General features: G+C 29.8%; 1 protein-coding gene across 2 annotated transcripts in view; it reads left to right on the top strand.

The window, feature by feature from the left end:
- Positions 1-13,841, top strand: part of LOC144848103 (nuclear receptor subfamily 1 group D member 1-like) — a 120,604-nt gene that overhangs the window by 75,892 nt on the left and 30,871 nt on the right. For both annotated transcript variants that reach the window (XM_078704798.1, XM_078704804.1), the window contains one exon: positions 3,314-3,455. In XM_078704798.1, the coding sequence (XP_078560924.1) occupies positions 3,314-3,455 (142 nt within the window). The remainder of the gene's footprint in view (positions 1-3,313; positions 3,456-13,841) is intronic.

Genomic DNA, 13,841 nt, shown 5'->3' with positions numbered 1-13,841 from the left:
AATTCTCGGCATAGGAAAGTGGTACATATTTGATTTTAATAATGTTTCCAAGTTTTATGGTGTTATAGCCATAATCCTCAAGTAACGACATGGAGATGGACTGTGTTTGTGACATCAAAATTTGTGAAGAAACACCTCCTAAATTAAAATATGAAAACTAAAGTTTAAATGCATATCTCATGCCATATCAAATACAAGTATTTGCTACCAAATGTTGCCAAAGTTCAAGAAAATTGTAGGTGGTCCTTTTTTTATAATTGAGGATTTAAAAAAAGATTTTAGACTTTTGACCTAGTAGTACTGTAGGTTTTTTTTAGCAAAGTATTTATGTTTTTGTAATAATACAATTTAGCAACTAAAAACACCCTAAACAGGACGGACCTGTTTTTCTATTGATTTTCTGCTAGGGCAACATAATAATAATAATAGTAGCCTATTTACGATAGGAGAGATCATTACTACGCTCACTCCGCTTTATTGCTGTAATTAGGAAATAAGTGCTGGTATTATAAATGTGGCTATCAATTCTCATAGCAATATCTTAATCCAGAGTTTTAAATTTGTTTGGTGATTACAGAATTAAAATAATATATAATTTTAAAGGCAATTTATCTTATTTTTTTATCATAAAGATTATATATAGCATTTGTCAACCACTGGACTGTAACATAAACTTCTTTTGTTTTTATTATCGTTTTAACACGATAGTGATAGTGATGACATTGAAAATAACTTGGTACGGTAAGGCAGGTGAACGCTGAAGGTCCGTTAAGACTAATTCCGTCGTTCATCTCTGCTAAATCATTGTCTGAGTGTGCAACATTAACTAGGCCGCACTCGATGTACGAACCTAGATATCTTTAACATCAGCACAATTTCTTTTGGCACTACTTTTTTAATACTCTGGTAGTAGTGTCGCCATGAGAACTAGGGCATGTATTTGATTGGCTATGACATGTGGTTGATATTCATTGACCATTTTCGATATTTGATCTGCGATTTATTTTAGTTATGACTTTCAAATGCTCCAAAGTTAAAACAATTAAAATGAAAGAAATATAGTAGTATACTTAAAATGTGGTTTGTAGTCTTCGACCAGGTTGATTTTTCTTTCAATCAAGTTTATCACAATAGGAGTTTTCTGAATTATTGTCTATAAATATTATTCATATGTATACATTTTTTAGCTATTTCTTTAATGGTCATGCATGGTTTATTTTAGATGAAAAATAATTAACTTCTTAAAAGTTGTTCTTGTTGAACTGTAAAGTACCTCTAGGCTTTGATCGAACTTCTTCTCGCATCTCACTGAAACTCAAGGAGAATCTTTTCATAAATTGAAATTTTGTTTTCTAAAGAACTATAACAGAGTTCATTTTGAAAATAGATCAGAACTCTGGCAAGGTGATTGTAGATTAATAACTTTGCAGTATTTTTCCATCTTTCATATTTTAGTGAGATAATTAAAGAAAATTCATTTATGATTGAATGTTAGTCAATCCAACCACGCAAACTGGTACACTAAAGAAAACAGCTTATTTTATATTATTACTGTAGTCATAACATACTTTTTAGAAATAGACAAATGAAATTATAATATGACGGCTGCAGCTATGGTTCCATAGTTATGCAGTCGTTCCAGATTTTATGGTTCATAAACATAAGTGGGAAAATGTTTGACCCTTAATAACTAGGTCACCTAGTGACCTCATTATTAAAGCCAATGACACTGCAGCTCTAATTGAGTGTGGACAGTGAAATATTACTCTGCATATGAAATGCAAAATCAAATATATTCTCAATTCTAAATCAATGAAGTTATTTACAAAACGCTTTTTGATATTAATAGTTATTTGTTTGTTTAAAATGCTTAAACCCAATTAAATTTCAACAAGATAAATTTTATTTCTGATGACACTTTTAACATATTTGTAAAGAAAAACGTATTCTCTTTTTTTTATGTTGAAATCAAGGAAGTGTCTCACTTTATTATTTTTTTCTTTTTTAAATTGTTCTAGCCAAACTATATTTAATTTTCATCATTCCAGATTGAAATTTATTTTATAGGAAAGATAATAGATATTGAGTGGTATATAAAAAATATGGTGGAGGTTATTTCAAACACAACAAGAATGAACATCACTGATCAAAATCTGGTCCATCTGATTTCACATCTATTACTTTTTAGCAACCTGGTAAACCCTTTCCCCACAAAGTTAAATAAAAAAATTATTTTTACCTAAAAATCGGACAATCTACTGCATTATCAAAAGTCAATCAGATATGCCAGTTTGAAGCCGTCCTCACTACTCTTGCCTTCCAAAATGTTGAGCTTATTCAGGCCTGAGCGTATTCATTTTCAATTATTTTTAAAATATAACTATTAATATTTTAGATAATTGGTCATTTTGTACTTTTTACCTCATAATAATGATAAAAACTATTTTGAATGACTGCAGAACATTATTTCAATTATTTCCTGTCACACCTGACAATGAAGGATGATCTTGCATTAGAGGTTTCCTATTAAGACATTTGAATATGTGTTATTTTTTAGTGCTTCTGTAGTCTATTTGGTCAAGTAATTTGACATCAAATTATTTAACTATATAACGAGGTTGATTCAAGTAAGATGCTTGTAGATATATGTTACACTTGATCTAATTGTATATGAAGGTAGACTTTTGTTTGTGTATGTTCAGGGTTCAATCCTGACCTAGTGCCAGGGTTGTACTTGTGTATTGTATAGTGGAGCTATAGCTTGGTGGTGTGTTTGCCTTTTTATCCCAATTTTGTGGACAAAATTAACCTTTAAATACAAACTTGACTACTCCCAAGTCTGAAATGAGTATTAGTTTATAAGCACAGTATAGTAATATCCATCATGTATTTTCCAAGTTGCATTTGTAAAAAGAAAGAAATTATAGTATAAACTGTATTTTAAATTCTACTACAAATGAGTTAAGAATCTTCATTACTTGTTCTTGTTGATACATGGTATATGTTTCAGTTCACTCATTCTAATAAAGACACAGTTTATCTTAAATATCTACTATCCAATCAAGATCAGGGTCTTCCAGCGTGTTCCTTTTAATATTGTGTTACAATTCACTAGTTCTAATTTATATAAAGATATAGTGTAAATACTGCTATCCGGTATCCAATAAAGAGATCAAGTTTTTCATTTCAACTTGTACCTTTTAATCAATGTCAATAAATTTCACCAAAGGGTTTGCAAATGTGACCATTTTTCATGATTGGTTGTGAAGTTTGATTATAAAAAATAATTATCATGATTCGTTTCGTTTTGTAGGGTTTCTTCCGACGTAGTCTTACGCAACATGAATCTTACACATGCTCAAACACGGGCCAATGCGATATCTCTTTATACACAAGAAACCAATGCCAGCTATGTCGATGGAAAAAGTGTCTGCAAGTCGGGATGTCCAAAGAGGGTAAGTCTATAACCTGTTGTTGCATTGACTCCATTTTGTATTAGTTTTGTTTGTATGTATGTATTCTATATTGATTTTGTATGTATTTTGAGCTTTTGATTTTTACTTTTTAAGTTAACTTTTTAATTATATGATATAACTAGATAGATGATGTATATATTCATGACTATATACCTCAATTCGGAATTTAAAAAAAGTTATTTACTTACTAAGTTCAGAGGTTATGTCTAATAACAGTAGATTTAAAATAGGAGGATAGGTGAAAAAAATATTATGGGTGGATGAAAATGTAATTGTACATCATGTGTTTCCAAAAAATGGTAGATAATGGTAGTTTCAGTTTTTATGCCCTGTTACTAATGCTAGCATTAGAAGATGATCGAGACATTTTCAACCTTACTTCTACTTCATTTTCAAGTTCTGTCTATTCTATCAAACTAGAAAACAAACTCAAACGAGAAAAAAAATGTGCCCAAATATGGTAGTAATGTGACATCGTGTCCATATATGGGAATATCACATTTTTTTGTTGCGTATAGTTTGATAATGTAGGCGGTTTTAGAAACAAACCTAATTTTACTATTCTCCATGCGAACAGGCCTTTAAAGAAAAATGTCTCTTATGTTGCATATAACATTTCATACATATCAATTTTAATTACTTGACTTAAAACAATAATTTGTTTCATTTAAAATATTAAATGACTGCTTTTACTTCGTCAAAACCACAACTCAATGAGAGTAGGTGACTACATCATTGGTCAAAAGTTTATTAAACAATTCCGTCTACTCAGTCCTGAGGGAATGTCATTAATGATAATGGCGATTCTTTCCCCCAACAAATCGTCATGCACAGCATATCAATTGGCCAATAATGTGTTGCATTATGCCGTTAAAATCTCTGAGGATTCAAACATGATGACCACAATCACGTCCGTCAAGGATTCAGCTCCGCAGTTGTCTAATGTTGGTCAAGATATGATTAATTTTTCTCTAATTCTTTATGTCTTCAAATTGTCCATATATTAGTCAATAATTCTTATTTCCCTCTAGTGGTATTTCATTTTATAGCAATTGATACAAAAAATTAATCAAACTTGAAAACTACCCAGAATTCTAATATACTTATATCTCGAGGGATACATGACCGTCTGTCACCATATATTTTAATTTAAAAAGAAAAAAAAAATGATGTTGGTAAAGTAGAAACTAGAATCTTAACTAGAACTTATAAACAGTGCAGTAACAGTGTACTGTATAATGCTCTATTATAAATAAATTTATTAGGAAATGACACCTTTGCATCGGTGGCACACACAGAAGTGGTGCATCCAATTTAACATAATAGGCCTACATCAAAACAATACATTATATGACGGATAAAGGTTCTTAAACTATTTGCAAAAATATAAAAGAAAAATCATTATCAACATGGTAATACAGGTACTGTATTAAATTGTCCTACAGTATCATAGGTTTGAGTTGATAATTTAAAAAGGTATATAAAAATATACATAAAATATAGTAAAGAGTTTACATTACAAACCATTGTGTTTCAACATCAGGTACTGAAGACCTATAGTTGTTATCACAGGTGTATAATATTTACAAATCATATATAAAGCAACAATACAAAAGAAAAACAATCTATATATTGGGAGATTTATTTGTTGTATTTTTATGTATCAGTTGAATATTTTTTTGTAAACATAGTTATTATATTATGTAGTAATTGTATTGTAGTACTTTTAAACACCATCCAGTTTATCACTATTTACCTATTCACATTTCCAATTATTCGGAAAATTCTTTTTAACAACCCAAATAAAAACTTAAAGGGTAAAATGTAATGCAAAAACTTCTTCAGAAGAGGGCTAGTAAACTGTAATGAAACAGACTGGCCTCTAGAGGGCCAATTCTGTCTCATTCGTTGGTCATAATGTAAATTTTTAGTTTAAATGGTTTGTAAAAATGAAATTATTTTGCTACTACCTATAAAATGGATAAACATTAACAATCAAAGTTTCACATGCTTGCTTTTAAATCCCAGTACCTTGGTTCAAATCCTGTACTAGGCTCAAATTACCACTATCTCGCATAGAAACAAACTTTTTTATTTGCTTCGATAAGTGTAAAAATGGAATTATTATTTATTTTTAATACTTTCTGAGAAAATGGAAAATGAAATCACTGTTTTGTTATAGTGTTATATTTTAAATATAATACTAAACCAGATTTTTCAATTATATTTATCAAGGATGATAACTTATATACTACTAGTTTGACATTAAAATTTAACACTTTAAGATATTCTACTGATATGTAATAGATTTTATTATTTAATATTTGTAGATCCTTTGAATTACTGGGTAATCTAGAAGATTAAGGAGACAATTGACAAGTAAATTAAAATAGAAAAAATATGTATAAAAAATCTGCTTATACATCACAACATATCTATATTACTTTTTATAATGCATTTTAGGATTACTTGTGTAAATACCCATGATTTATTTTATTCTGAGGTGTGTGTGATAATAGGATGATGGAATTAAAGGGATGATTTGATAACTTGAATGAGTTAGGAGGTGATAAGTGTGTCTTGATCAGAGTAAAATAATAAATCAGTTCAGAAATAGAGTATAAAGATGGCCAAATATGCCATGCAGTAGCTGACCTATTTGGTCGTATCCAACTAAAAAAATATCCCTTTAATTATGAATAATATTTCATAGTGTTAACATATTGTGCACTTTGTTTTATGGGAAAGTATCCCCTGGATAGAGGTGTCCCCAAATTAGAGGTGTCCCCTTTATAGGAGTCCCCTGTAGGGTATCCCAAAGAAGATGAGTTCTATTACACAAAAAGCAATTGAATTTGCTATCAACATGCAGCAACACCAATGAAACGTATGCATTACCAGATGATATTGTAACTTTTGCAACTATCCAAATAGTGGACTATTCCAATTGTGTTATAGTAGACTGTTCCAATTGTGTTATAGGGATGCACAGATGTTCATCTTTGCAAAAACTGCAAACTAAAGAATAAATTTAGTTTTTTTCTTGTATTCCACCTTCCTTCTCCAGTCAATCTACTTCTGATAATTAAATGGAAGAGGCAGAATGAGGTTTATTCCTTTATTTTTAATTAATCTTTACAGCTTATGGATAATCCCTTAGGCCTGATATTTATAATTTTACTCATTACTGGGTAAATGTCATGGCAGTTGATTGACTTGGTCATCCAATTTTTTGCTTTGCATAATATTTGTGGTTTTACATGGTATGTTTGTATTGAGAATTTTACTAAGTTGTTTTTATAGTACATATATGGTCCTGTAATCATTATATTTACCATCATATTTACTATAAACATAATACCATATTATTACTGTTATCATATCAATTCATCATATTGTTTAATTCTAACAACATTCATTATCATTTTCATAATCATATATACAGTAAATCATTTTAGCATAAAATTTCATCTGTGTTAGTATGAATATAATGTATATTTTATAACTGATGTTTTCAACATAATTGTTGTTATACACTTCAGTTTTTACTTTTTATTTTACTTTCATCATTGTAGTTAATCACCATTGTATCAACATTCATTATCGTCATAATCATCATCATCATAATCATCATAATCATAGTTAAAATCATCATAATCATAGTACAATCAGAATCAACATAATCATTATAATCATCGTTACAATCATTGTCATCATACTTACAATCATCATCATAATCATAGTTACAATCATCATCATCATCATAATCATAGTTACAATCATCATCATCATAATCATAGTTACAATCATCATAATCATAGTTACAATCATAATCATTGTTACAATCATCATCATAATCATAGTTACAATCATCATCATCATAATCATCATAATCATGTTACAATCATCATCATAACCATAGTTAGCGTTAACATCATCATCATCGTCGTCATAATCAAATCATCACTCAAGTACTGTAGAACTAATTCATCATCATTATTTGTTTTTATAGTTCTAGGATAATATCACAAAATAACTGAAACATAAAGTGCATTGGATGATAATCTGTCAATATAAAGTGAATATTAAATATATTATACAGACCAAATATGACCTTGAAACATTCCTAATCATCAAAATTGAATTTTTTTCTTTCTGTCTAACTTAATGAGAGTTCCTAGAAATATTCCACGAACCATTAAAGAAAGATATAAAATCTATGAAAGCTTTTTTTAATTATCGGTTTTGTACTGCATAAAACAACAACTTCAAAGTTTTACCATGTTGTTGTAGAATGTTGTTAACAATATGTGAACGTTAATAAAACTGAAAGAAGTATAATAAAAATATAAATACTAAGTAAAATATATAAAAAAGAGAATTGGATTGGATGCACAGTCATATGTTTTTGCCAATTACAGGAGTTCACAGTAATTTTATCATCATCACCATCATCATAAACAATATTTATTTCCACAAAAATGGTAGCATCGCCTAGAAATCAATATGCTTGTGTCAGAGACACCATTAACAAAACGAAGTGAGCAAAAAAACTGTATAATGAAAAACAAACTTTTTTAGCTGAATTTTCTACTGGGCTAAAATCTTAAAATAGAGGGCGCTATAGAAAATGTAATCATGCAAGCAATTTTTAAAATTTTAATGTTCCATACAAAAACAAACAAAACAGGCCCTGGATTTCATTTTTAGGCCTTTTCTATGAACGATGTGAATATTAAAAGTACCATACTCATTCCAAAAAGCGTCCCTTTTAATAAACAAAAAAAATTGTCCTTCAAATGTCAAGAAGCCTGTAAGCTTCAATAAAGTTTCCGCTAGGCTTTGAGACCTTTGTATTAAGCAAACACACTGTGACAATAGTATGTGTCAACGGCATGTGCGCACACATGTTTGTCACTTGTGTGGTAACGTACAATTTTGATACGGAAGCATGAACAACTTTCAGTAAAGCCATCGCATCTGAAACGACCTACTCCTGATAAACAAGCTAGAAAAACATTAACAGCCCACAAATTAAAATGAAAATTTTTCCATTTGGTGATATATTATTTTTACCTGTCATTTGCCATGCTGTACTTCTTTGTTAATCTTTTGTTATTCTGATCTTTTAAGGACATTTGCTTCCATAGATTATTTGACATGAACATTAAATCCACATAAATAAAAGGCCCATGGGACATTTGCAAATCCTGGTATAAGGAAACTAATGAATAAAACTGCTATTTCAACTATTCAAATGAAAGTCGCCAACATTATTCATCATGGCTAAATACTGTTTTTTTTTTAATATACCATCAGTCTAGGTTTATTCGTTTTTCCTCAGGACATCGTTCAAATAAATCTGTTGTCAATTTCATCTATTCGTTTACTGTAGTTACCTCTCAAATAATACGTAGAGTAATATGAAACTACTATCTGTATTCATGTATGTGCGGCCTTTAAAGACCCATCATATTTTAATATACCGACTACTTCTTTTATCCAATCATTAATGTAGCTAAAGAATTTTTGAATGTATTCATATTTTTCAACCAATTAGATTGTTTTCTTCCTACTATTTAGTATCTTTTTTATTTAGTCTATTATTGTGTATCAGAAAAAAGATTTATCGAGAAAATTGAGAAGACCAACAGCTAAACACCTTACATACTAGTTGGTTAACAAAAAATAATAGATAAATGATAATATGGTCTACAAACAATTACAACAATCTACAATAATTACCATCTACAAGAAATTGACTAACTGCAAAACAATTGTCAACATTGAAAACATGTAAATAGAGTACTAAAGAAAACTGCTATTAAATATTCATGAATTTATTTACATTAGGTTTTAGTATTTTTATTTTTTATCATTTGAGAATAAATAAGTTTGATTATAAGTATTTATGATAATCATAATTAGATAAATATTCAAATTTATTCTTTTATCGTATTAAATTTACTGATTGTCAAATTCATTTAATTTCTCTCAGTACAACGAAGACTTGCGTTTCACATTCTTTGTCTTACGATATCAGTAGCATGTATTTTTTATGTCATCTTAACATAGGGATGTATATCATTAAGAGTGGTTTAGTGGTTGCCCAGTATTTCCTGACTAGAAAATCGCTGTGAGCTCCACCTTACTTGTGTATGGAACTTTTAACAATATAATGTCTATATGCCCAATGACATATAGTTCCTATCAGCAGAATAACAAGACTAATGCAACTACATTAACTAGTGGCTAGTTGTATGTAAGTTCTAAAAGCAGTGCTCCCAGAATTTGTCCACAGGGCAACGAAGATCTTTTTAGTTTACCACTATTTTTTTCAAATTTGGTATCTTAAAATAGTTTTCAAATTTGCACTCACCTGAGTTGTTCCCATTGGAACAGACCTTTTAAAGTTCAGCTGTTGCCTAACATAAATGCGAGCAAGCATAGAAAAGGCAACTTTTTTTGCATTTAAAGCTATAATAATGTTATTAATATTCTGGTAAACGTTTTCTTATTCAGAAAGTGTACACAATTACTATTGATAATATTTTATGGTGATTACCAATTGCAACAATTCTCTAAATATCAAATGCGGAGATGAGTCCCACTTTATTTCTAACATAATTTACCCGATAAATGATATTTACTATATTGAAAACTTTGAAGAAGGTCAGGGTTAAATATTATTAGTAATAAATGACTGGTAATGAATGCCTCTTAAAATCAACTAACTTCCACTTATTTTATGTGCACAGAGCAGATGCTCGAAAAAAATCTGTAAAATAATCATTGCCGTCTCCGCATTTGTATCATTCATCCGTACTACTATTCATCCCATTACGTCATGCTTTGTATTGTACTCAGACCATCAGTGATTTCTGTTTTTAACGATCAATTTACAATGAAATCTATATCTTTTCAAATCTGCAAAAACAACCAATAAAAATCGCGTATGAGCATTAATGTCCTTGTTTTTCATTTTTTATATATTAAAATCAATTTTCTCTTTCATATTTATTTTATATTATATCAATCTTTGTTGGATGTCATTTATTTGATATATAAAAAGGTCGATGCACTTTGAAATATAATATGCATATTTATTTTTTAATTCATGGGTTTTGCTCTAGTGGTATATACTAATTAGTCAAATTCAAATTTAAAAGCATGTTTTCTATAAACTATATTTAAATAGCCATCACTATTTTCTTTGTATGATGTAGATGTACTTTGATTTCATAATCATATTGTTTTATCGGAATAATTACATATTTTATCAATTTATTTGTAACCGGTATCTGGTCATATTGCAAATTTAAATAGGCCAAACGTACTATTACTATTCTATAAAAACTATTACATATACAAACATAGCATTGTGAACGTACTATATAATATTACTATATTAATATACATATTTATTCACAACACAGTAGAAAGATGGTGTAGTATAGGTCAGCGGGGCAGGTAGGCACGTCCAGAAATTGTGTCCAAGCAGGAAGTCTATTAAAAATATAGGGTCAGACCTGTGCTAGTGACCCGCGTCCCCGGAGACGCTGTTAGGTTACTTGTAAAGTGGATTGGTTCTTCTCATGCAGCTGCTAAACTCTTTTGTCCTACGTGACTATCTCAACTCTTTTTCCCCTTGTCAATGTTGGCTTGAGTGGATTGAGTATTAATAGAAGCTTGTATTTTAATTTCGTCAGTTATTCTCCTCCAGCTTGTGATAACAGATTTAATGCATTTCAATCCTGTATATCATTTTAATAGTTAAGACCATATGAATTGGTTTCTCTGTAGTGATTTTAATGCTATCTATTAATATGGCATGGTTTTGTAGAGATCAGAGCACTAGAAGTTTATCTAACCTATTCAAAAACTATACAATGTGCTTGAAAGGCTATATGGACCTTCAGTTTAAAATTGTCTTCCATTGTGGGCAGTCGGCAGTGAAACCAGGCCACTGAAGCGGGAATTACCCTGCCCACCACCTTCACCACATGATATGCTAAGCACATTTGATAATCTGACCACTCGGTGGGGACAATTTTCCCCTTAACTTGGTACAAAATAATATTAGTTGTCCAATTAGCTTTGATTTTCTGCTCATTTATTTTGATTCAATGTAAATAGTAGAGGAATTCGAACTATGACTAAACATTCTGAATATCATATTTAAGTTGATGTGAATCATAAGTATTGAATTCTTTTGATTTGCTCATGTATCTGTAATTCCAACTACACATGTTGGTTTTTATTTTCAACTTAATTTCTAGAACATAGAAATATGATATAGGCAACTGTAATAGGTCTTGTAATGTTACCAGTGACAAATCTATGAAATATACATATATGAATATGAAATTTTAGACACTGCTGTCAACTCTACTGAAACTAGACCAACTGAAAATCAGAAAATTATCCTAAACCAAATTTGTTGATAGGTAGAGTTTTTGTACCGGCCAAGAAATGAGGATGATAGGGTATAGATACAGACCACCGTAACCAAAAGCTTTAATATAATTCAGTTTCTGGTTGACTATATTATTTAAATTATAGTAAATAATGTTATTTTTAAATAAATTTTTGGTCAAAGTAAATAACTATTAAGGCCTATTCAAAGTGTGTAAAATAATATATTATCTTTAAGTATTCGTTCAATAAACTTCAAAGATTATTATCACAATCTGAATTGCTTATTCCATTGTTATGTATTGCCATTACTTGTGGGTTAAAAGTCCAATCTTGGCCTGCAGTGGTCTTTATCTGCTTAGTACAATTGAATCAGCGATCATCAATAATATTTCTGTATCAAATATCTCGCCTTCTGGAGTCTGGCAACCTAATTTCGCAGCGGTCAATGTTTTGATTTATGACAATTTGTAGCTGAACAGCGTAGCAAGCTTCCGATGATGCTTCATATCATTAGATAGAACATCGGTCATTCGCGATGGATGGTGTGGATGAGTGACCGCTGAGGTACGGATTTAACGTGAATGTCTCGCAGGGTTATATCAGTTCATGCGTGGTCAGATGGATGAAGAGCGTTTCAATGTCTTTTTAATTGTCTTTGCTATTATAAATAGAATTTTCCTCGAACAATGAGTTCTTCTATGAATATATTATAAGCCCAAGCAATTGTTTTTATTTTCTATGAATTATTATCTTTCTGATAGATTTTATTTGAATTTCTTTGTTGAAGCTAAAATGTAAATGATGAAATACAGTTTAAAAGGCCAAACTTTTCGCAATTTACGAATCAAATTCATGTTTAAACCGTTGAGGAGTCAATATATGTTTTGCAATTTGGAACAATGGCGTGTGCAGAGCCATTTCATAGCAATATGGAAAAACAAATATTTGGCATATTTCAATCAAATTCAATCAAATATTTTAAAAATTGTTTATAATAATAATTATTATATCAGTTGACAAAACTAATTGATTTATAGTTATTAATTTGTATTGTTCTTCAAAGATAACAATTTTTTTTTTAAATATAAAAAATTGTAATTTTATCAATTAACTTTAAAGATCGAATAACAATTTCCAGAAATCATAATATTCTCTCTATTTTATTTTATCTATAATAAGTTCCCCTTAATTAAATTAGATGTATAAAAAATATATGTATTTAAAATATATTTTATGTGCTTTTCCTTAAAAATATTTAAAATTATAATTTTTTTTATAATAGAAGGACTTTTTTTGGTTTGCTGTTTTTTTTATAAGCTAGTATGGTTGAAGCAGATCTTGGATGTCGAGTGTGCGGTGTCCTCCCTCTTCAAAAACTAGAGGTTTTTTAACATTTAAAATTCGGCTTGGGCCTTCTGGATTCATAAAGGTTGGTCTTAATTGCAAGGACCAACTTATATACAAATTGCTAAAACAGCATTCAATAATAAGTCGTTTGCATAATATACAGAAAATGCATTTTCTTGATTTCTGCATTTTATATGTGCGAAAGATTGATAAGGGATTGTGTTGTCATTGAAGGCATACTGGCATTAAATTCCATTTAATAGGCCATCGGTTAGAATTTCATCCATTTCACCAACAGACCTACATATGGCTAATTAGCATAATAATGTTGTTTACGACGTGTTGTTGGTCTGCTTCTCGTTTTTATTACGATAGTCATCGGAGGCCGAGTGTAGTCGTCCTCCAGTAATTTCAATCTACGGATCTAAAGTGCCTCTGTACTATATCTGCTACAACAAAACACATTTGACATAGTTTAAAAAAGATACATTATAACGTTTATTCATAAAATTCTTTCGACCTTTTTATATAATTTTTGCCAATTTGTTTCATGCGGGTTGCTATTTATAATGTAAATGTTCATGTGTGATACTCAAAGAC

The sequence above is a fragment of the Antedon bifida genome, chromosome 1 (assembly GCF_963402885.1).
Source record: "Antedon bifida chromosome 1, ecAntBifi1.1, whole genome shotgun sequence".
Lineage (NCBI taxonomy): Eukaryota > Metazoa > Echinodermata > Crinoidea > Comatulida > Antedonidae > Antedon > Antedon bifida.
The sequence above is the reverse complement of the archived record's forward strand: the minus strand, read 5'-3'. Positions and strand labels throughout refer to the sequence as shown.